At 47.5% G+C, this 24,809-nt stretch overlaps 1 protein-coding gene across 1 annotated transcript in view; it reads left to right on the forward strand.

Moving 5' to 3' along the window:
* The window catches only part of gnav1 (guanine nucleotide binding protein (G protein) alpha v1), a 122,003-nt gene that overhangs the window by 92,104 nt on the left and 5,090 nt on the right, over positions 1-24,809 (forward strand). The window contains exons 6-8 of the mRNA XM_072242078.1: positions 14,981-15,110; positions 19,108-19,179; positions 24,673-24,760. Coding sequence (XP_072098179.1) covers positions 14,981-15,110; positions 19,108-19,179; positions 24,673-24,760 — 290 coding nt within the window. The remainder of the gene's footprint in view (positions 1-14,980; positions 15,111-19,107; positions 19,180-24,672; positions 24,761-24,809) is intronic.

Consider the following 24,809-nt stretch of genomic DNA (forward strand, 5'->3'; position numbering starts at 1 on the left):
GCTATAATCTTCTTTCAGCCATGATTCAGTGATGCATACAACATCATACCTGCCAATCTGCAACTGTGCTGCAAGTTCACCTACCTTATTTTGGAAACTTTGCACATTGAGATATAACACCTTCAGTCCTGTATTCTCCCTTTTTGATTGTGTCCACCTTTTATGTTGCAACTCATCCTATTGACTGCAATTTTGTCCTATTATCAGCCTCCCCTTGCTGGGATTCTCACTACACACCGCCTCTGTTTGTAAACCAACTACCTCATCTTCAGCACTATCATTCTGGTTCCCATCTCCCTGTCTAATTAGATTAAACCCACCTGAACAACTCTAGCCAAACTGCTCACAAGGTGTAACCTGTCCCCTTCGTACAGGTCGTATCTTCCCCAGAAGAGATCCCAATGATGAATAAATCTGAATCCCTATCCCCTGCACCAGTTCCTCAGCCACACATTCACCTGCCAAGTCATCCTATTCCTACCCTCACTGGCATGTGGCACAGGCAGCCATCCAGAGATTACTACTTTGGAGATTCTGTTTTTCAGCTTTCTACCCAGCTCCCTAAAATCTCCCTTCAGGACCTCCTCATCTTGTCCACCTGTAACATTGGTGCTAATATGTTCCAAGACTTCTGGCTGCTCACTGACACCCTTGAGAATGCCATGGGCCCGATCTGAGACGTCCTTGATTCTGGCACCAGGGAGGCAACATACCATCCGGGTGTCTCTATTGCACCCGTAGAACCTCATCTCTGTTCCTCTGACTAAGGAATCTCCTATTAACACTGCAGTCCTCTTCACCTCTCTGCTCTTCTGAGCCACAGCACCAGACTCGGTGCCAGAGACCTGGTCACTGTGGCTGCCCCCTGGTAGCTCGTCCCTCTCAGTAGTATCTAAACTTATATACGAATTATCAAGGGGAACAGCCACAGGTGTACTCCGCACTGGCTGTGAATTTCCCCTCCTTGTCCTGCAGCCTGGGGGTGACTGCCTCCCCGTAGCTCCTGCCTGTCTCTCACAGCTGCAATAGTCAATAGTGTATTTGGGCAAGTCTCTTCTAGCTTTGCACAATGTGATGGAGCAAGATTTGCCCATTCCTCCAGGTTAGTTAGGGAGTGGCGGTGGGCAGCAGTCTTGCCAGAGGTTAGGGTGAGGATTCTGACTGGGCCACCCAAGGACATCAATTTTCTCCATTTGAAGCCACTCCATGTTTGCTCTGGCAGTGTGCTTTGGGTCATTGTCCTGTTGAAAGACAGACTTCCTCCCCAGTTTAAGAGTTCTGGCAGAGACTATGAGGTTTTTATCCAGGATCTCTACGTAGTTAGCAACATTCAGCTTCCCATCAGTCTTTGATGCTACAGGAGGGACGGTGTTACCTGGCTGGCCTGCAGTATGAGATTCACACCACACGTACCACCTAAAAAAGCACATCCTTGCCTGTGAAGACCTTGCAAAGCGTCACTTAGGAGATACCTTAAAGATGCAGTAGAAGGTCTTGTGGTCGGATGAGACGGAAGTGGAACTTTTAGCCCTCAACACTAGCGGTATAGGTGGCATGAATCTAATAATTCACATCAGCTGTGTCACTCCATCCCCACTGTAAATACGGTGGAGTTTGCATCACGCTATGGAGATGCCTTTCAGCAGCAGGGACCAGAAATCTGGTCAGGATCGATGGGAGGATGAGTGCTGCCTAAATACAAGGAGATTTCTAATATTAAAAAAAACTGCTAGCCTCTGCTGGAAAGCTTGAACTGGGGAGGAATTCATCTTCCAGCAGGACAATGACCCAAAGCCTACTGCCATAGCAACCACGGACTGGCTTCAAATGAAGAAAATTGATGTCCCGAGTCCTGATCGTAACCCCATCGAACATCTTCGGCAAGACCTCAAGGTTTCTGCCCACTGTCACTCCCCAGCGAACCTGGCACAACTTGAGCAACTTAGCTAGGAAGAATGGGCAAATCTTGCTCTATCATGTTGTGCAAAGCTAATAGAGACTTATCCAGGTAGACTACTGGCTGTAATAGCTGTGCGAGGTGGTTCAACTAAGTACTGAGCCAAGGAGGATGAATACTTTCAAACTGCTGACATTTCAGGTTTTGAATTTTTAGTCTTTCATGCTTTACAGTTTTCCCTGTTTTTTTTTTTTGGGCTGCAGTGTGGGGGAAAAAAGGGAGCACGTGATTCATGAATAAAAATTCTCAGTTAAATTGATTAAAGTCCCTGGTTGTAAATCTCAATTATGTTTGGGGGCTGAGTACTTTTTCAAGGCATTGTAGATCACATATTTTCCCCATTGTGATGTTTGGTCTGAACAACAGCTGAACCTCTTGACCATGCCTGCATGCTTTTCTGCATGAAGTTGCTGCCACGTGATTGGCTGATTCGATATTCGCATTAACGAGCAGGTGTACAGGTAGGTGTGCCTAATAAAGTGGCCACTTAGTACATAACAGAACAAATAAGTTGCTGTCTGAAAAGTTGTAAAACTCTCCAGTGAACAAGCCTGGAATAGTTTTTCATTGTGTTGTCTGAAAGTGCAAAGGAATAATTAGTAGTTTGAAATGAAAAAGAGCACATGATGTTAAGGCAATTACATCTCAAATGGATAAATTATTAACAATTCCGGCAAAATTGATAGTGGTTTACTGGTGTGAAATGGTGACATGTCAGAAGAGGAACTCAATTATATTTTTTTCTGAGATGAAGATTGCCTGAATCACAGATATCTCTGAGAGAATAACTTAAATATTCCTTTATCACTGACAAGAGTTGTAAAGTATCATTAAATCCCTCCTAATGTAAAAGCTTCCAGTGATGATCACTCTAAATGGGCTTTATATCAACTTGTATTTTCTTTTATTAAAGATAATGAAGCCCTTTGGCCAGAAATATATCAAGACAACATTTCAACTATAACAATTCATGAAACAATTAACTCAGTATTATTTGGTGATTACCAGGTACTGTATAACTTAGACCATAAGACAATCAAACATAGGAGCAGAATTAGGCCATTGAGTCTGCCCCGCCATCCCATCATGGCTGATTTATTATCCCTCTCAACCCCACTCTCCTGCCTTCTCCCCATAACCTTTGACACCACACTGATGCTAGAAGTAGGCCATTCAGCCCTTCAAGCCCACTTCACCGCTCACCGTGGCCATGCTGTTCACGCTCTTCACAAACACGCAGAAGTTGGTGCAGGAGCCTCGGGATCGGGAACTGTCGCTACCCCTCAGGCTCTTGGACCGGGAGGGGGGTGGATAACTACACTCAACTTCACTTGCCCCATCATTGAGATGTTCCCACAACCAGCTGACTCACTTTCAGGGACTCTTCAACTCATGTTCTCAATATTTATTTTCTATTTATTTATTTGTTTATTATTATTTCTTTCTTTTCATATTTGCTCAGTTTGTTGTCTTTCACACTCTGGTTGAACGCCCTAGTTGAGCAATCCTTCATTCTTGTGTGACAGTTATTATTCTGTAGACTTATTGAGTATGCCCGCAAGAAAAGGGTTGTATATAGTGATATATATGTACTTTGATAATAAATTTACTTTGAACTTTGAACTCAGCAAGTGAAGCAGTATCTATGGAGGGGAATACCTATGGATGCTGTCATCTACCTGCTGAACAGAACCTACTCCCATTTGGATAGGCACGGCAGTACTGTGAGGATCATGTTTTTGATTTCTCAAGCGCCTTCAATACCATACAGCCCTCATTGCTGGGGGGGAAAGCTCCGCTCAATGCAGGTTGGCACTTCCATTGTATCTTGGACACTGGACCACCTGACTGGTACAGACCAGTTTGCACGGCTTCAGAGTTGTGTGTCAAACATGGCTATAAGCAGCACTGGGACCCCACAGGGGACTGTATTGACTCCCTTCCTGTTTACCCTGTATACCTCAGACTTTAGATACAACACTGAGTCATATCATCTGCAGAAATTCTCTAATGACTCAGCAATAGTTGGGTGTATAAAGGGAGGTCAGGAGAATAAATATTGGGCCCTGGTGGAGGACTTTGTCAAATGGTGCAAGCTGAATCATCTGCAGCTCAACATCAGTAGACAAAGGAGATGGTGATGGACTTTAGGAAGAGTAAGAGTTACTATTGATGGTGAGGACGTGAAAGTGGTGAGGACCTACAAGTACCTAGGGGTCCACCTGGATGACAGACTTGAGAGGAGCACCAACACAGCCCGTGTATGAGAAGGGCCAGAGTCACTCTACTTCCTGGGGGGACTGAGGTATCTTTGGAGTATGCAGGCCTCTCTTTCATATGTTCTACCAGTCTGTTGTCGCTAGTGCAGTCTTCCATATGGTGATGTGCTGAGGCAATGCGTCAACACGGGTGATGCCAACATACTCAATAAACTGATTAGAAAGGCTGGCTCTGTTATAGGAGTCAAACTGGACACACTGGGGGCTGTGGTAGAACAATGGACCCTACGTTAAATCCTGGCAATCCCAGACAATGTTTCTCACCCTCGGCATGCCATGTTGGCTGAACAGAGGAGCATTTTTAGTCACAGACTAAGACAACTGTGCTGCTCCAAAGATGCCATTCTTGCCCTCGGCCATTAGGCTCTATAATGAGTCAACCTAGAGCTGGGGAAGTGATGACCCCTCCTGTTAGACTGTCTGACTGTCTTATTTTTTTATTCTTTCATACTTATCTTTTAATATTTGTATATTTATACATCTGTGCACTTGTAATACTACCATGACACTGTAATTTCCTTTGGGATCAATAAATTTGATAAAGCCTGATAGAGGTGTACAAGATAATGAGAGGCATTGATCGTGTGGATAGTCAGAGGCTTTTTCCCCAGGGCTGAAATGGCTAACATGAGAGGGCACAGTTTTAAGTTGTTTGGAAGTAGGCACAGAGGAGATGTCAGGGGTAAATTTTTTACGCAGAGAGTGGTGAGTGTGTGGAATGGGCTGCTGGCGACGGTGGTGGAGGCAGAAACGATAGGGTCTTTTAGCTCTTCCTTCAGTTAGTCCTGACGAAGGGTCTCGGCCGGAAACGTCAACTGTACCTCTTCCTAGAGATGCTGCCTGGCCTGCTGCGTTCACCAGCAACTTTGATGTGTGTTGCCAGGGTCTTTTGAGACTCCTGGATGGCTACATGGAGCTTAGATAAATAGAGGGCTATGGGTAAAGCCTAGGTAGTTCTAAGGTAAGGACATGTTCTGCACAGCTTTGTGGGCTGAAAGGCCTGTATTGTGCTGTAGGTTTTCTATGTTTCTATAAGTATTTATCTAAATTGGCGATGTTTTAGACCGGGACCCTTCACCTGGACTGTAAAGGACGACAGAATAAGAAAGGTAGGAGGAGGGAAGGGAAGGGAAGGGGTGCAAGCTGGTAGGTGATAGCTGAAGTCAAGTGGCTGAATGGGGGAGGCGGGATGAAGTAAGAAGTTGGAAGGTGATAGGTGGAAGGGCTGAAGAAGAAGGACTCTGATAGGAGAGGACAATGAATCATGGAGAAAGGGAAAGGAAGTGGGGTCCAGGAGGAGGAGAAAGGAAAATGGGGGTGGTATCAAGGGAAGGGGTAACTGGTGAGCCTGAATGGGAAATGGAAAAAAAGAGAGAAGGGGAGGGTCTAGAAGCTATCAGTAGTTAGAGAAATTGATGTTCAGGCCGTCTCTCCTTGACTTTTAAACTATTACAAGCCGATACGGCTGAAACTACTGTTTGCAGAGAGAGATGACAACAGAGCTTGGTTCAAGAGATGTCCCTTGAGCCCAGAAAGCCAATGTGTGTTAAAATGCTTCAATAATTTTAAGGAATTTACCAACTCAAGTTTGTAAAAGTTCTAGTATTTAGCAATAAATTGCTTATTCTTCAGTGCTTAAAGCAACTAATTTAGAAGAATGAACAAAGTCTATTGTATGCATAATTATCTATATTCCTATATTATCTTGTGATAAGTTCCAAACAGTAGGCAAGGTCTCAGACGAGGTTAATTCAGCGTTAAATGTTAAAACCATAGCCATTACGTTGTTAGTTTGCTGTACATTTTAACGTTGCATTTATTGACGCAACAAAGCAGAGTCCAGGGGGATCACTAATGTATGGCATAAATCGTTTAAGTCCCGATTGGGATCATTTTGATCTTTACGATGTCATTTGTGTTTTCTCATTTTTATTCGGGAATTAACTTTCAGATTCCAGATCACTGCACAGAACGACGTCAATCTAATCGAATAATCTGTCTCTCCTTACATGCCTTCATTTTCATCTGCAATTCCTTTTCAGTACACCTTTTAACGTAGCTAACAGAGTGGGATCTTGGTCAGAATCAGGTTTAACATCACCAGCATGTCTTGAAATTTGTTAACATTGCGGCAGCAGAACAATGCAATACATGATAAATATAGGAAAGAAATTGAATTACAGTAAGTATATATATATATATATATATTAAAATAAGTAGTGCAAAAATAGAAATAAATAATAATAATAAAGGTGTAGTAGTCATGGGTTCAACGTCCATTCAGAAATCAGTGGCAGAGGGGAAGAAGCTGTTCCTGAATCGTTGAGTGTGTGCCTTCAGGCTCCTGTACCTCTTTCCCAATGGTAACAATGAGGAGAGGGTATGTCCTGGGTGGTGGAGGTCCTTAATGATGGACACTGACTTCCTGAGGCATTACTGGATACTACAGAATGAATTAGCTCCTTGTTTGCCTGGAGGGAGGTGATAGATATCTTCCTCCCCACCCACCCCCCCTTCCGTGTGGTGAAAGTGGAAAGGATTAAGCTGCATTTGGTAGTGCCTTTCACAACTTCAGTGCCCCAAAGTGCTTCACAAGCAATGGAGTACACTTCTAAGTGCTTCCCCTACACAAGTAGATTAATTCCTGTGCTGGGGACATCTAGGGCCAGAGGGCACAGATTCAGAGTAGAAGGACGTCCCTTTAGAACAGAGATGAGGAGGAATTTCTTTATCCAGAGGGCAATGAATCTGTGGGATTCAATGCCACAGTCAGCTGTGGAGGCCAAGTCATTAGGTATGTTTAAATTGGAGGTTGATAGGTTGTTGATTTATCAGGGCATCAAAGGCTATGAGGAGAAGGCAGGAGAATGGGGTTGAGAGGGATAATGTATCAGCCATGATGGAATGGTAAAGCAGACTCAATGGGCCCAATGGCCCAATTCTGCTCCTAGGTCTTATGATCTGTTCGGGAGCAAGGGGTGGGCACTTCGATCCTCAATCTTGCTCCACCAATCAGTGAGGTCCCGGTTAAACTGACTATAAAATCAACAACCCTCCTCCCAGTAACCTTCAGAGTGCACAGCGGCAGAGAACTTATGCTAATTTCCCTTTCTCTTTTTCCACTCCTGATGCTGTTACACTCTCACCCCTTCTCCTCATCTGCTTCCTCACCTCCTTCCCTTTACCCCATGGTTCACCCTCCTCTCCTGTCAGAGTCCTTCTTCATCCCCTTACCTCTTCCACCTATCACCTGCCGGCTTGTACTCCTCGTCACCTTCTTATTCTGGTGTCTGCCCCCTTCCTTTCCAGTCCTGATGGAGGGTCTTGGCCTGAAACGTTGACTGTTTCTTCCCCTCCATAGATGCCGCCTGGCTTGTTGAGTTCCTCCAGCGTGGTATGTCTGTTCCTCAGCTGGTACACAGTTGGCAGTTGATATACCACAATCTCATAATGACCAGCTGCTCTCGCATGGAGATGTGACTGAGGGAAAAGTATTAGCTGGGAGATTAGAATGAATTAACCCCACTGTGACATCTTGTACATCCACCTGCCATGTACTTTATTCTTTATACTTTATTGTTGCCAAACAATTGATACTAGGGCGTACAATCATCACAGCGATATTTGATTCTGCGCTTCCCGCTCCCTGGATTACAAATCGATAGTAAATATTAAAAATTTAAATTATAAATCACAAATAGAAAATAGAAAAATGGAAAGTGAGGTAGTGCAAAAAAACCGAGAGGCAGGTCCGGATATTTGGAGGGTACGGCCCAGATCCGGGTCAGGATCCGTTCAGCAGTCTTATCACAGTTGGAAAGAAGCTGTTCCCAAATCTGGCCGTACGAGTCTTCAAGCTCCTGAACCTTCTCCCGGAGGGAAGAGGGACGAAAAGTGTGTTGGCTGGGTGGGTCGTGTCCTTGATTATCCTGGCAGCACTGCTCCGACAGCGTGTGGTGTAAAGTGAGTCCACGGACTGAAGATTGGTTTGTGTGATGTGCTGTACCGTGTTCATGATCTTCTGCAGCTGCTTCCGGTCTTGGACAGGTTGTATATCTGACCAACTGCTCTTCAAGGTGTAGCCTCCCCCCAGCACCCATCTCAAGTCTCAACCTGGGTTTTGTACGTGGTTCCATGGAAAGTCAATCCATGTCTTTCCTGTTCAAAGATCAACATGTGGATGTTTCCAGCGGGGGTGGGGGGGGTGCGCGGGTGGAGGGTCTAGGTCCAGAGGGTGCAACCTCAGAGTAGAGGATGTTCCTTTTGAACTAAGCTGAGAGGTAATTTCTTTAGCCAGAGGGTGGTGAATCTATGGAATTTGTTGCCACAGACGGCTGTGGAGGCAAAGTCATTGGGTATGTTTGATCAGGAAGGACATCAAAGGCCATGGAGAGAGGGCAGGAGAATCGTGGTTGAGAGGGAAAATAAATCAGCCACAATGGAATGGTAGGGAAAATTTGATGGGCTGAATGGCCTACTTCTGCACCTAAGTCTTCATAGTTTTATGGACCTGTATCTCTTCTATGTGGTGTACAGTTTTGGTCTGTTTGCCATAGAAAGATTGTACCTCAGAAGAAGTTGAGCAAAAGTTTACCAGATCAGCTCCCAGGATAGTGGGGTTGACGTAAGAAAGGTATTTAGTCAAGCAGGTCTTTAGCCTCGAGTTTTTTTTAATTTGTCATATTTACATCAAAACATACAGTGAAGTGCATTGTTTGTGTCAGATCAAACCAACAAGGATTGACCTGGGCAGCTCATTAGCATCGTCACACTTCCAGTGCCAACATAGCACACCCACAATTCACTAACCCTGTCTTTACGTCTTTGGAATGCGTGAGAAATCCGGAGCAGCCAGAGGAATCCCCCGCGGTCACGAGCGGAACGTACAACCTCCTTAGAAACAGTGGCTGGAATTGAACTCGCTCTTACAGCTGGCGTTTAAAACAATTGTACTAACGGCCACACCCGGTGGCAGGAAAATGACGCTGAGATTAAGGGTCAGCTGTGGATGGTAGAACCGACTCGAGGGGCGAATGGCCTGTTGCTCCCACATTGCCTCAGTGTTAGGGGGCTGTAAAGAGAAGTGCTACCCCCATCTCGGGATGTTGCATTGGTGATTGATGAGAAAGAGGGACTGGGTGGTTAAAATGGGAGCCAGCGTGAGCGTTTAAACAGAGGACCATCACCGACAGGCTGGGCCAAATGATCGTCAAAAAATGGCGTCACTGCTTAACAAGATCGGACCCGCAGAGGATTACCCACCTTACTGACCCGGGACGCTGGTGTACTGGTTAGCTCACCGCTGTTCAGCGCCAGCGATCACCGGCCTGGGTTCAATTCCTGCTGCTCTCTGAGGGGTTTGTACATTCTCCCCGTGACCGCGTAGCTTCCCCCCACAGAACAGAGACGTACGGTTCAGGTCGCGCAGAGAAGATGCCGGGGGAGCTCGGCAGGTCAGGCAGCACAAGGCTAAACGGTCGACGTTTCAGGCCGAGATCCTTCATCGGGACAGTTAGGACTAGTAAGTTGTGGGCGTGATGTTTGGTGCTGGGAGTGTGGCGACATTTACGGGCTGCCCAGCACGGTCCCCCCCCCCCCCGTTGATTTGACGCAAACGGTGCATTTCACTGTATGTTTCAATGTACATGTGTCAAATAAAGCTTATCTTCAATCTCTGGTTCCCCGTGACCTCTCTTCTGCCCTGCTGTTAGAGTGCTTTGTCAGCCTTTCGGCTAGCAGTTCCCAGCCTTTTCTATGACACGGACCCCCACCATTAACCAGGGGTCTGTAGACCCCAGGCTGGGAACCCCTGTTTGCGACTCTCTTGGGGTGGAAGGTGAGAACGATTGACCTGTGACGCTGCAGATCAGCTGGGTGCTGCAGCGTTTTCCTGTGCTGTTGCTCCTTTCAGCAGCGGCTTGTCAGTGTGTTAGCTTTGATCCCAGTTACATGATTGCGGGGAGAAAGGAATACTCAGCTTTTAATTACAGAGGTTATTGTGTGCCACCAAGTGAAGCGAGTTTATACAAAGCAGGAAATTAATCTGCACTCCTCCTCCTCTCAATCCACTGCTAATGAGCACGATAGGCTTTTGATTATTACAGCTTTCTTTTCGATTCATTCTCATCCCAGACTGAAGTGGAAATTTCCCCTGGGTATCTGTAATGAACGGCAATAGCTGGCTTCTGTGCTGCTTCCAGATGGCGTCTGTCGTTGTCCTCGCAGTTTCAGGATGTGGTGGAATGTGCATGGCTCGGGTGGCAGCCGGCAATACCGGAGGCAGTTTCCAGATTTCCGAGAGGGAATTCCGCAGCGTTCAGTCTGGGCCTAACCTGACATTCCAGTCTTCCTTTGTGTGCAATTTTTCATTGATTCTATCACACTTCTGTGAATGACTGCAAGAAAATGAACAGCCATCAGGGTTTCTGAACAATGAACCAGTCCACGAACTCTACCTCAGTACTATTTCTATTTATGTAATTATATATATATGTACATGCACACATATATATTTAGTTAAATATATAAATACATAAAATTTATGTATAAATTAAATTTAAAGTGTGTGTGTGTGTATATATATATATATATATAAACACACACACAGTATGTGGAAGTTTTAGGCAAGTATGTGTAGCTAGGGTGCCTAAGACTTTTGCACAGGTGTGCAGTTGTCACCATGAGGCGAGGAGCGAGTTCTGTGAATCTGTCAGGAGCAAAAGGGATTTTGGGGATGGCGAGGGTGGAGCACTGCGGGAGGGGTGTGGGACAGGTGGCAGAGAAGGAATACCGGGGCAGGATTTGCCACGGGTGCAGCCACACCCAGCCCTGGGACGCCAGGCAAGGGTCATTTGATTTCAAGCAACTGGTTCATCGCTCATTACGGAATCTCTCCCACTTCCTCTCCTTTTCCTGTCCCTTCCCACTCTCAGTCCACAATGGAGACCCATATCGGAATCAGGTTTATCATCAATCACGTATGTCATGATTTTGTTTTTATGGCAGCAGTACAGTGCAGTACATAAAATTACTACAGTACTGTGCAAAAAGTCTTAGGCACCCTAGCATGTGTCTAAGACTTTTGCACAGGACTGTATATGTACAGTGTCTTATTGTAATTTAAAGCTTTACATGTATTGCATTGTCCTGCTGCCTCATGTGGGAAAGTGGGGATGGTCAGCCATGGCTGGCGGCTGATCTAGCAGAAGGAAAACTGATCTCCTGCCTCCGTTGCCTTGCGGCTGTACCCACTCACGGGAAAGGCTTCGGGAGTGAACCGCGAGGAAAACTCCAGAGCTGGATGGAGTCCCTAAGTTGAGCTCAACGCTGACGGGCAACTCCTGCTTCGCTGCCAGTGCCAAACCGTATCGGTCTCTGCCGTTCCTTTCGATTCATCGGCTTCGTGGAGAGGGGGCGCCTACTGCACGGGCAACAGCTCGCTCTCCACATCGTACTTATCATTTGGAGAAGCGGGGGCTTAGACAGAAACGGGGACTACAGAAGGACTTACACCGATCAGGAGGATTGGCAGATGGAATGCAGTGTCAGGAAGTGTATGGTCACGCTCTTTGGTGGAAGGGATAAAAGCATGGACTATTTTCTAAATGGGGAGAAGATTCAAAAATCCAAGGTGCAAAGGGACTTGGGAGTCCTCTTGCGGGTTGCGTTGGTGGTGAGGAAGGCAAATGCAATGTTAGCATTTGTTTTGAGAGGACTGGAATATAAAATAAGGATGTGATGCTGAGGGCTTATAAGGCGCTGGTGAGGCCTTATTGTGAGCAGTTTTGGGTCCCTCATCTGAGAAATATGTGCTGACATTGGAGAGGTTCATGAGAATGATTCCAGGGATGAAAGGCTTATCATATGAAGACACAGCTTCAGAATAGAGAGATGACCATTTAGAACGGAGATGAGGAATTTGTTTAGCCAGACAATGGTGAATCCGTGGAATTTGTTGCCACAGGTAGCTGTGGAGGCCAATCTTTATGTATATTTAAGGCAGAGGTTTATAGATGCTTGCTAAGTCAGGACGTTAAAGGTTATGGGGAGTAGGCAGGAGAATGGGACTGAGAGGGAAATGGATCAGCCACGATCAAATGGTGGGGCAGACTCGATGGGCCGAGTGGCCTAATTCTGGTATTACTCTGGCTTGCCTATTGTGTAGTCAGCTGGGATCCAACATCTGTGGGCAGCCCCGACCAGTGGAGGGCTGCCCCAAAAACAACAGATTTCACATGTCACAAAAACAACATTCAACAATTATAGAGAACAAAGAAACATAAAAAATAATGTTGGAGGTTAAAGTATGGATCTGGAATAGAATGTGTAGAAAGAATCAGAATCAGGTTTAATATCACCAGTACATGTTGTGAAATTTGTTAACTTTGTGGACGCAGTACAACGCTATACATGATACTATAGGGGAAAAAACTGAATTACAGTAAGTATACAGCAGTGTATATTAAATAGTTAAATAAGTTGTGCAAAAACAAATAAAACAAAAGTAGGTAGTATTCATGTGTTCAATGTCCATTCAGAAGTCGGATGGCAGAGGGGAAGAAGCTGTTCCTGAATCGCTGAGTGTGTGCCCTCAGGCTCCTGATGGTAACAGTGAGAAAGGGGCATGCCCTGGGTGCTGGGGGTCCTCAATAATGGATGTCATTTTTTGAGGCATCACCTCCTGAAGATGTCCTGGACTCTACAGAGGCTTGTGCCTGTGATGGAGCTGACTAACTTTACAACTTCCTGCAGCTTACTTCGATAGTGTTTGGCAGCCCCCCCACCATACTAGATGGTGATGCAGCCAGGCAGAAATGCTCTCCACAGTACATCTGTAGAGGTTTTTGGGTGATTTAGATGACAAAACAAATCTCCTCAAATTGCCGCTACATCGATATGTTGGGACCACATTAGGTCCTCAGAGACATTGACACCCAAGATCTTGAAACTGCTCACTCTCCACTTCTGATCCGTCCTTGAGGATTGGTTCGTGTTCCCTCATCTTACTCTTCCTGAAGTCCACAATCAGCACTTTGGTCTTGCTGACCTTGAGTGCCAGGTTGTTGCTGCAGCACCACTCCGCTAGCTGGTATACCTGTACGCCCTCTCGTCTCCATCTGAGATTCTACCAACAGTGGTTGTATCAACAGCAAATTTATAGATGGAATTTGAGCTGTGCCTGGCCACAGTCATGGTGTAGAGAGAGTAGAGCCCCCTGAGGTGCACCAGTGTTGATTGTCAGCGAAGCAGAGGTATTATTTCCAGTCCGCACAGATTATGGTCTTCCAGAACATAACTAGTGAAATAAATATTTAAATACTAGCATGGATTATAAAAAGTGGTTTAAAGTGTGTACAGTGCAATGGCTGGAGGAGGAGGGGGATGGAGGAGGGGGATGGAAACTGGAGTGGCTGATCTGCCACTGCCAATGTCATTGTTCGTGAACCTCCTACCATTCTTTCACTTGTTGAATTATTGCCCTAATAAGACCATACCGGAGCAGAAGTAGGCCATTCAGCCCATCGAGTCTGCCCCGCCATTCAATCATGGGCTGATCCAATTCTTCCAGTCATCCCCATTCCCCTGCCTTCTCCCCATACCCTTTGATGTCCTGGCTAATCAAGAACCCATCTATCTCTGCCTTAAATGCACCCAATGATTTGGCCTCCACAGCTGCTCGTGGCAACAAATTCCACAGATTTACCACCCTCTGATTAAAGTAATTTCTCCGCATCTCAGTTCTAAAAGGACGTCCTTCAATCCTGAAGTTGTGCCTTGTCCCATACTTCCCTACCATGGGAAATAATTTTGCCATATCTAATCTGTTCAGGCCTTTTAACATTTGGAATGTTTCTATGAGATCCCCCCTCATTCTCCTGAGCTCCAGGGAATACATCCCAAGAGTTGCCAGACATTCCTCATATGGTAATCCCTTCATTCCTGGAATCATTCTCGCAAATCTTCTCTGAACCCTCTCCAATGTCAGTATAATCCTTTCTAAGATAAGGAGCCCAAAAATGCACACAATACTCCAGGTGTGGTCTCAGGAATGCCTTATAAAACCTCAACATCCCTGCTCTTATATTCTAATACCTCTAGAAATGAATGCCAACATTGCATTTGGCTTCTTCACCAGTGACTCAACCTGGAGGTTAACCTTTAGGGTATCCTGCTGGAGGACTCCCAAGTCACTTTGCATCTCTGCATTTTGAATTCTCTCCCCATCTAAATAATAGTCTGCCGGTAACACTACCCATGATTAAACTCATGCCATACAGACTGTATCTAGTCCTTAATGAAAACCATGAAGCATTTTATTTGAATTACTGGAAGCATTTAAGTTACTGTCTGCAAATTGGGCCATTCATAATCTGACGATGAGAGTGCGCTGTGGGAGGTTTCTGGAGATCGAGATCAGTTGAGTTATTGGGAACGAAAGAGCACACAAAAGGGTGGTCTGTGCACTGGTAAAACTTGTCAGGAGTTAACATGAACAAGCTGAATTTCTTTAGCCGCCTGAGGAAGTAGGAGCCGTCGGTGAGCTTGCTTGGTCGTGACGTTAACATGGTTGGATCAGGTCGGGATGTTCACACCTATAACTTAAAACTTCTTACCAAGTTTTATAGCCCCATGTGATAGTTCCCCCAAGGCTGCGTGGGGTGGTGACCTCTGACCCAGGGAGCTCCCTTTCTCCACTCCCGGCGGGGATGGGACAGTAACCGCTCTTTGTCCTTACGGATTCCAGGCTGTACGACGTTGGGGGACAGCGGACGGAGCGGAGGAAATGGATTAGCTGCTTCGAGGACGTGAGAGCGGTGCTCTTCGTGGCAGCCTTGAGCGGATACGACATGACGCTGCTGGAGGAGCCGTCCGTGGTAACGTTCTTTGTCAGGAATCTGCCTGTAGCCTGGTTCAAAGTTCAAAGTGAACTTATTGTATGTACGCTACTGTGCAAAATTCTATGGCACACTAATGTATAGTTAGGGTGCGTAAGACTTTTGCACAGTACTGCAGTAATTTTATGTATCGCACTGTACTGCTGCCACAACAAAAACACATTTCATGACATATGTGAGTGATGATAAACCTGATTCCGATCTGGGTCTCTATTGTGGACTGAGAGTGGGAAGGGGGCAGGGAGAGGGGAATCATGGTTGGGAAAAGGGGAAGGGAGCAGGAAGCACCGGAGAGATATTCTGTAATGATCGATAAACCATTTGTTTGGCATTAAATGACCTTGCCCGGTGTCTCAGGGCTGGGTGTGTCTGCTCTTGAGCTCTAGTGATTAGTTCCTCCCTCTGTTCAGTCTGTCCACTGGGGTTCAGTCTCTTCCCCCCCATCCCAGTGCCCAGCTTCTGTCCCTCTGGCTTGGGGGAGGCCTGTCTCCCCTTATCTGTCAGTTCCATCACAAGGTCATAGAAGCAGGCCAAAAAATTATACAGCCCTATGTATTTCCGTAATTCAGCTCTGTGACTGTATGCCCACTGCCTGCACAGGCAGAATTAACACACACAAAATGCTGGAGGAACTCAGCAGGTCAGGCAGCATCTGTGGAAAAGCATAAAGCGTGGTCGTTTCGGGCCGAGACCCTTCTTCAGCACGGGAAAGGAAAGGGGAAGATGCCGGAATAGGTGGGAGGAAGGAGGATAGCTGGACGGCGATAGGTGAAGCCAGGTGGGTGGGAAAGGTTAAAGGGCCAGAGGTGAAAGAATCTGATAGGGGAGGAGAGTGGACCTCAGGAGAAGGGGAAGGATGAGGGGCATCCGGCGGAGGGGGTGAAGAATTAAGAGGCCAGCGAGGGGAATAGAAGAAGGGGGAAGAGAGAAGAAAGTAAATTACCGGAGGGAGAAATTGATGTTCCTGCCACCAGTTTGGAGGCTGACTAGACAGGATATGAGGTATTGCTTCTCCACACTGAGCGTGGCCCCATCGGGGCAAAAGAGGAGGCCGGGGACCGACATGTCGGGATGGGAATGGGGCGGGGAATTAAAATGGTTGGCCGTGTAGGATTACTCTTTCTAGTCGGCATACGTTGGGTGGTTGCTCTGCATGTGACTTCCATTCAGATTGCGAGGGCAGCCCTGAATTCCCAGCCGCCTTTCGCTCTAATTCTGCAGCACGCTCCGGCTCTGACCTGTTGTATTTGTTCAACACCTCGTCGTCCCACTGGACCAGTGGCAGGTACGGGGCCTGGAAGGTGCCCGCAGGCGACAGCGGCTGAGCTGCTGATCTGAAAGAGGAGCTTTTGAAAAGGGGTGAACCTAAATTTCTATAGCACCCGTCACACGCACCCAAGGGTGCTGGTGCGGAGGAGCAACACCTCATATTCCGAGTGGGTAGCCTCCAACCTGACGGCATGAACATCGATATCTCTAACTTCTGGTGATTTCTGCCTCTCCCCCTTATCTCTCTTTTTCCATTCCCCTTTCTGACCTCCCTTTTACCTCCTCACCTACCCATCACCTCCATGTGGTGCCCCTCCTTTCCCTTTCTCCCATGATCGATTGTCCTCTCCAATCAGATTCCTCCTTCTTCAGCCCTTTACCTTCGCCACCTATCCCCTCCCAGCCTCTTACTTCACCCCTCCCCCACCCACACCTACCGAGCTTCCCCCTCACCCGCCAGCTTGTCCTGCTTCCCCTCCCCCCAACTTATTCTGGCTTCTTCCCCCTCCCTCTCCAGTCCTGGTGAAGGGCTTCGGCCCAAAACGTCAACTGTTTGTTCCTTTGTAGGGTTCCTCTGGCATTGTGTGTGTGTTAGCCAGAGGAAGTACTGTTTTCTTTAGGCGTATAGTGATGTGGCGGAGGAACATTGGAACCTGCAGGGTTTGATATCGAATCAAACTATTTCTGCTGTGTGCCCCTTTTCTTCCCACAATTATGCGCTGTTTTAATGGGCTGTTTTAATTTTATTTTTTCCACCTTATCACAGACTTTCCCCACCCCCCGTATTCTCCCCCTGCCCAATTTACACGTCCATTTCCAATGAGAAGTCCCCAAAGGCTGACTGTCTCTCTCTGCACTGAGGCTGTCTGATTTGCCAAAGCCTTCCAGTCTCCTGTCTCTCCTTCAAATGCCGATTTTGCGCCTGCGACCCGCCTGCTCCAGTCTCCCTGTTCTGGCACCGCTTCTACTCTACCCTGTTTATCGGGTTGACTCGCTCGGCTTGCTTTTCCCACCCATCAGCAACGCTTTGAACTCCTCGCCGTCACATTTCATCTCCCACCTGTCCGCCCCTTCCTGCAGCTCTTTGTAGTCAGCTTCAATACACCTCGCTGCCCACCACTCCTCCCAGCTTTGTGTCATCGTTGAATCATTAGAAAATTCACGATGCTGAGAGGAGGCTGCTCAGCCCATCGTTTCCCGTGCTGTTGGAGAGAGATCTCTCTGTCTAATCCTGCCCTTCCCGGCTCTGGCTCCGTAACCGTGTTTAAATGCTCCCTATTTAAATAGCCGAGCGGTTAGTACGACACTTCACAGAGCCAGTTGCAAAGGTCGGGGTTCGATTCCCGCCACTGTCCGTAAGGAGTTTGTACATTCTCCCTGTGACCGTGTGGGTTTCCTCCCACAGTCCAAAGTTAGGGTTAGTGGGTTGAGGGTGTGCTACATTGACATCGGAAGCCTGGCAACACTTGCGGGCAGTGCCCGGCAAAATCCTCACTGAATTGATTTGATTTGACACAAGCTATGCATTTCCATGTACGGTCACATGACAAAGTTAATCTTACAGGGCCATTCAGCCCATCTGGTCTGTGCTAGCTTACCTGCTATTTTCCTTATAACCCTGCAGGTCATGGCTGGTTGTCCTGTTTAAATGTGGAGGGGGTTTACTGCTCCCTTGGGCAGTGAGTTCCGGGGCCCCCGGGTAGAAATATTTTACCTCTGTTGCTTTTGCCAATTACTCTGCCCCTGCTTTTTGGCATCACTGGTAATGCGAGGGAGTTACGTCCCTACCAAAGGAGGGGTAAGGCATTCCTCCGTCCTCTAGTCTGCAGGTCCCCCCCCCCCCCCCGGGCAGGGTGTAGCACCTGCTTAGCCCCCCCTCACCTCCCGATCAGGTTGACATGAAGCCATGGGATCAGGTGGAATCAGATGGTGGATGGTTGTATGAGCAGCTGGTGCAGATCACAAGTCCTGGTTATGCGACCACTGACACCAGGCAGACAATCTCCGACGAGTATCAATAATGGATGGGGTCACCCGTCTTGTAAAGACACTGCCCAGAAGAAGACAATGGCAAACCACTTCTGTAGAAAATTTTCCCAAGAACAATCATGGTCATGACACCATGATCACCCACTTCATATGACACAGCACATAATGATGTCATATGACACAGCACATAATGATGTCATATGACACGGCACATGATGATGTCATATGACACAGCACATAATGATGTCATATGACGGCACATAATGGTGATGATGATATGATGGTTGTACAGGAAGAGGTCCCTCACCTTCATTCACAGCTCTATAGGAGGGTAGGATTAGAACAGAGTTCCCAACCCTTTTGCCATGGAGCCCTCCCATTAACTGAGGGGTGCATTGCACCCCAGGTTGGGAACCCCTAGATTAGAATATTCTTAGTGTAGGTTGAAAGACTGGCACAACATCATGGGCCAAAGGGCCTGTACTGTGCTGTGGTGTTCTATGTTCTCATCTCTCTTCCTAATTTCAGAATACTCTTCAGAACTAAAAGCCGTCTCTGTTATCAGGATACAATTAAGTGACGTACATTCCTGAAGCCGTTTTCCACGGCTGACTGTAAACTCCAGGCAAGACTCTGTGTGGCTGCCTGAGTTCAGGAGACACTCTGGTGATGTGACTCTAACCTCCCTCTCTCTCTCTATACCTTCCTTCCATTCCAGAACCGGCTGCAGGAGAGTTTGAGGCTCTTTTCCTCCATCTGCAACAACATCTTCTTCAGGAACACCTCCATGGTAGGTCACCTTCATGAGAAATTGATCACGTCCATGCAAATAACTCAGGTCGATAAATGAAAAGAGGACAATGTGGAAACACTCAGCAGGCCAGGCAGCATCTGTGGAGAGAGCAACTGTGGGTGACCTTTCATTGAGAAGAGGAAGAGGGGAGTGGGTGAATGAGTGAGATTGCTCTCCAAAGCTGTAGGTGCCGTGGTACTGTGGTGGCTAGTGTAACGCTTCACAGCACCGGCGAACTGGGCTCAGTTCCCACCGTGCTCTGTAAGGAGTTCCCTGTGCCCGTGTGGGTTTCCTCCGAGTGCCCCGGACTGCCCCCCACACTCCAAAGACGTACAGTTAGGGTGTGGGACAGTAAGTTGCGGGCATGCTACATTGGCGCAGGAAGCGTGGCAACGCTTGTGGGCTGCCCCCAGCATAATCCTCAGACTGTGTTGGTCATTGACACAAATGACGTACAGTATCACTCACAACACGCTGGAGGAACTCAGCAGGTCAGGCAGCATCTGTGGAAACGATGAGTCAATGTTTTGGGCTGGAACCCTTCGTCAGGTTCTGGCCTGAAATGTTGACTCATCATTTCCATGGATGCTGCCTGACCTGCTGAGTTCCTCCAGCGTGTTGTGAGTGTTGCTTTGACCCCAGCGTCTGCAGATTATTTTGTATTTATGACGTACAGTATTTCACGTTATGTTTCACAGAAACATAGAAAATAGGTGCAGGAGTATGCCATTTGGCCCTTCGAGCCTGCACCGCCATTCAGTATGATCATGGCAGATCATCCAACTCAGAACCCTGTACCTGCCTTCTCTCCATACCCCCTGATCCCTTCAGCCACAAGGGCCTTATCTAACTCCCTCTTAAATGTAGCCAATGAACTGGCCTCAACTGTTTCCTGTGGCAGAGAATTCCACAGATTCACCACTCCCTGTGTGAAGTTTTTCCTTATCTCGGTCCTAAAAGGCTTCCCCTTTATCCTCAAACTGTGACCCCTTGTCCTGGACTTCCCCAACATCGGGAACAATCTTCCTGCATCTAGCCTGTCCAATTCCTTTAGAATTTTATACGTTTCAATCAGATCCCCCCTCAATCTTCTAAATTCCAGAGAGTATAAGCCTAGTTGATCCAGTCTTTCATAATATGAAAGTCCTCCCATCCCAGGAATCAATCTGGTGAACCTTCTTTGTACTCCCTCTATGGCAAGGATGTCTTTCCTCAGATTAGGGGACCAAAACTGCACACAATACTCCAGGTGTGGTCTCACCACGGCCTTGTACAACTGCAGTAGTACCTCCCTGCTCCTGTACTCAAATCCTCTTGCTATAAATGCCAGCACACCATTCGCCTTTTTCACCACCTGCTGTACCTGCATGCCCACTTTCAATGACTGGTGTACAATGACACCCAGGTCTCATTGCACCTCCCCTTTTCCTAATCGGCCACCAGGTACAGGACTGTGTGGAAGTCCTAGGCACATACAGTATTTAGCTCAGGTGCCTCAGACTTTTGTGTAATACCTAGTAATTTTATGCCTTGCACTGTACTGCTGCCGCAAAGAGAAAAAGCAAATTTCATGACGTGTGTGAGTGAAGACAAACCTGATTCCGATATGAGTCCCAATGTAGACTGAGAGTGGGAAGGGGGACAGGGAGAGGGGAGTCCTGGTTTGGGAAAAAGGGGAGGGAGGTGAGAGAGTGAGAGACATTCTGAAATGATCAGTAACATGATTGTTTGGAATCAAATGACCTTGCCCGGTGTCTCAGGGCTGGGTGTCTCACACCCCTCCCACGGCACGCCTCCCTCGCCGTTCCCCACAACCTTTGCTCCCACCAGATTTACACACTTGCTCTCCGCTCCAGGTTGACAAATACAGTGCTGTGTAAAAGTCTTAGGCACCCTAGCTATATATACGTGCCTGAGACTATTGCACAGTACTGTATATGTGACAAGTAATTCTAATCTCTAAATCTTTAATTCAGTGGGTTATTTCCCTCCAGAGATATTGTCCTCTGTAGTTTATTATCTTCCAGCATCTGCGGGATCTCTTGTGTTTCAGAGATGTAGGAAACGGTTTTCACCTGAAGTCTGTGACTTTTTGCTGTGTTTGGCTGATTGCAGTTCTGTTGTGGGGATGCCTTGTTGGTGTCAGAGGCATGGTGACGCTCGCAGGCTGCTTCCAACGCAGTCCTCGTGTCGTGTTGATCATCACACTTCTCTGTGTGTTTCCGTGGACATCTTTGAGCTGGAGAGAAGAGAGGGGAGGGGAGAGGGGATGTTGGGGCCAGGAGAAGAGCCACCTTTTGTCCAGACCTGATGTCTCCTCAGACCTGTGGTGAGGTGGTTTATTGTGTAAAACAGAAGATGTGGTAGTCCACAGCCTGTGTCATATGCTCCTTCCAATGTATGAGTTTGCTCTAGTAGATGCAAGTGGGGAGCGTCTCTGGTCTGGTATACAGCGGGGAGCCATCTGTAGTCTGGGAGCAGCTGGGGAACAGTCTGGTCTGGGAGTAGGTGGGGAGCGTCTCTGACCTGGGAGCTGTCTCTGGTCTGGGAGCCAGTGGGGAGCGTCTCTGGTCTGGGAGTAGGTGGGGAACTGTCTGGTCTGAGAGTCAGTGGGGAGCCGTCTGGTCTGAGAGTAGGTGGGGAGCGTCTCTGGTCTGGGAGTAGGTGGGGAGCGTCTCTGGTCTGGGAGCCAGTAGGGAGCGTCTCTGGTCTGGGAGTAGGTGGGGAGCGTCTCTGGTCTGGGAGCAGGACAAGAAGAGAGAGATGTAACTTGTGGGCAGAATGGTGAGGGAACTGGATAGGTGATGGAAGAGGCTGTGAGGAGACGTCAGGATCAGATAATCTTTACTTGTCACACGTACATCGAAACGTGCAGCGAAATACGCCATTTGCATCAAATCAAATCAGCAAAGATGTGCTGGGTAGCTGCCCACAATTGTCACTACACTTTCAGCAGCAACAAAGCATGCCCACAACTCACTAACCCTGTCCTTAACTGTACGCCTTTGGACTGTGGGAGGAAACCGGAGCACCCGGAGGAAACACACGGTCACGGAGAGAGCGTACAAACCCCTTACAGACAGCAGCGGAACTGAACCCGGCTGTAATAGTGTTACCCTACCATGACCATGGCCTTAACATCCACAAAGGGAAAACGAAAGCCCTCAATATCACTCAGCCTGCGTTGGTCAAATTGGTCTGAGGGAAAGTCCAGTTGAGCAGATAAAGGCTTTCACCTACCTAGGTAGTGCCATTGATGGCCAGGGCCTCATCGATGCGAATGTCAGGGAAAGGACCGGCAAAGCTAAGCCAGCTTTCATCCAGCTCAAGAGCTCCGATGCTCCAGGGAAATGTCGCAATTCACTAAGATCTGACTGTCCGACTCCAGCGTGAAGTCAGTTCTGTGCGGGGCGGGGACTTGGAGGATGGCAGAGACTGTCATCAGGGAGGTGTAGGCCTTTCTCAACAGCTGCCTGAGAAAAATCCTCCGGATCTCTGGCCCAAAGTTATCAGCAGGACGGATCTACGTTGTGTCAGCCAAGCACCAACATCACCGGGGGGAAACGTTATCATGGAATCCCAGGGAAAGCTGGAGAGACTGGGCAAAGAACGCCTGGCGACACGGACTTGAGGCTGACGCCAAGAAGATGGGCTACAGCTGGGGGGCAACTTAAGAAGGCTGGCGCAGGATAGAGGACCGTGGTGAGCCGCTGTCGGCAGCCTGTGCCCCAGTCGGGGTGATGGTCTCACCAACAACTGACTGCACCCCTTACTTAATAAGTTCCTGTAACCCTCCACCATAGTCATAGTCATACTTTATTGATCCCGGGGGAAATTGGTTTTCGTTACAGTTGCACCATAAATAATAAATAGTAATAGAACCATAAGTAGTTAAATAGTAATATGTAAATTATGCCAGTAAATTATGAAATAAGTCCAGGACCAGCCTATTGGTTCAGAGTGTCTGACCCTCCAAGGGAGGAGTTGTAAAGTTTGATGGCCACAGGCAGGAATGACTTCCTATGACGCTCTGTGTTGCATCTCGGAGGAATGAGTCTCTGGCTGAACGTACTCCTGTGCCCACTCAGTACATTATGTAGTGGATGAGAGACATTGACCAAGATGGCATGCAACTTGGACAGCATCCTCTTTTCAGACACCACCGTCAGAGAGTCCAGTTCCATCCCCACAAAATCACTGGCCTTACGAATGAGTTTGTTGATTCTGTTGGTGTCTGCTACCCTCAGCCTGCTGCCCCAGCACACAACAGCAAACATGATCGCACTGGCCACCACAGACTCGTAGAACATCCTCAGCATCGTCCGGCAGATGTTAAAGGACCTCAGTCTCCTCAGGAAATAGAGACGGCTCTGACCCTTCTTGTAGGCAGCCTCAGTGTTCTTTGACCAGTCCAGTTCATTGTCAATTCGTATCCCCAGGTATCTGTCATCATTACCAAGGGTAATGACTGTAGAATTTCACTTACTTAATTGGCAGGGGAGGTTACCGAAAGAATTGCGATGTCTCTGTGACCCAGCATGGACTCAGTGGGCTCCTGTGTCGTAAAGAAGGCCAGAACAAGAGTTGAGTCTGTCGGTTGAAAGGGGCAGGGATCCAGTGAGAGGTACAGCCAGCCGATGGTGCCACAGAGAGGGAGGTATTGCTGGGAGGCGAAGAAACACGGTGCTGTGGGGCTCCCAAGGACTGAGTGGGTGGATGTGCTCTCTCGGAGGGGATGGAGTCGGGGATTGCTGGGCCCTGGGAAGGGCGAGGTGAGGAAACGCCAGGGGAACGAGTTAGGGGACAATTCAAAGGCGGCAGCCATGGTCTGAACGGAGAATGGCAAGCGGAAGGTGGTGGTTTGCGAGGGCCGGGAAGTTCCGCAAAACGGGAAGGTGGGGATAGAGAGGAGGAGAAACGAGACAAGCAGGTTTTGAAAAGTGCTGGTTGCCTTGGCGAAGTCTCCCCCATGCCCAAGGAATTATTCTGAAACCTCCTCTCATTGTGAAAGTTATTTTCAGCCTGTCCACCTCTGACCTCTAATTATTTCAGTTCTGCTCATTACCAGCGCTATCTGACATTTGTAATTAAAAAGCAGAAAATAACTGGTGACAAATGGTCAGCTCTGCCATGCTTGACAATTCTACTTAACGTTATTGTCCAGTTAATAGATTCATTTAGTAAGTTTTATTTTGTTCCCTGATATGGGTTGCTTACTGACACACCTGGGGTCAGCCTGTTACACCCCTCATGTTGTACATTGGAGAGCCACGACTCTGTCAGGGGGTCCCTCGCACCCCCGTTCTCAAGCTAACGAGTCATGTCAGTGAAGAACTGAATTATTCATGATAAAATTCCAGAACATCAAACCACAAAACTCAATTCAGTGTGCAATGTGGAATTTAGGGACTGGGATTAATTTAATTCCTAATATTATTTGAGATATCAGAAGCTAACATGTTTGCTTTTATAATGAAATGCTTTGTTTAGATTTTGTTCCTGAATAAGATTGATTTGTTTCAAGAGAAGATTCTGCACTCGGGGAGACACCTGCGGCTGTATTTCACACAATACAGAGGTACGTGGGTGTGCTTGGCAATCACAATCTCTCCCTCTTCCTCTCGGTC

Source organism: Mobula birostris, chromosome 24 (assembly GCF_030028105.1).
Source record: "Mobula birostris isolate sMobBir1 chromosome 24, sMobBir1.hap1, whole genome shotgun sequence".
NCBI lineage: Eukaryota > Metazoa > Chordata > Chondrichthyes > Myliobatiformes > Myliobatidae > Mobula > Mobula birostris.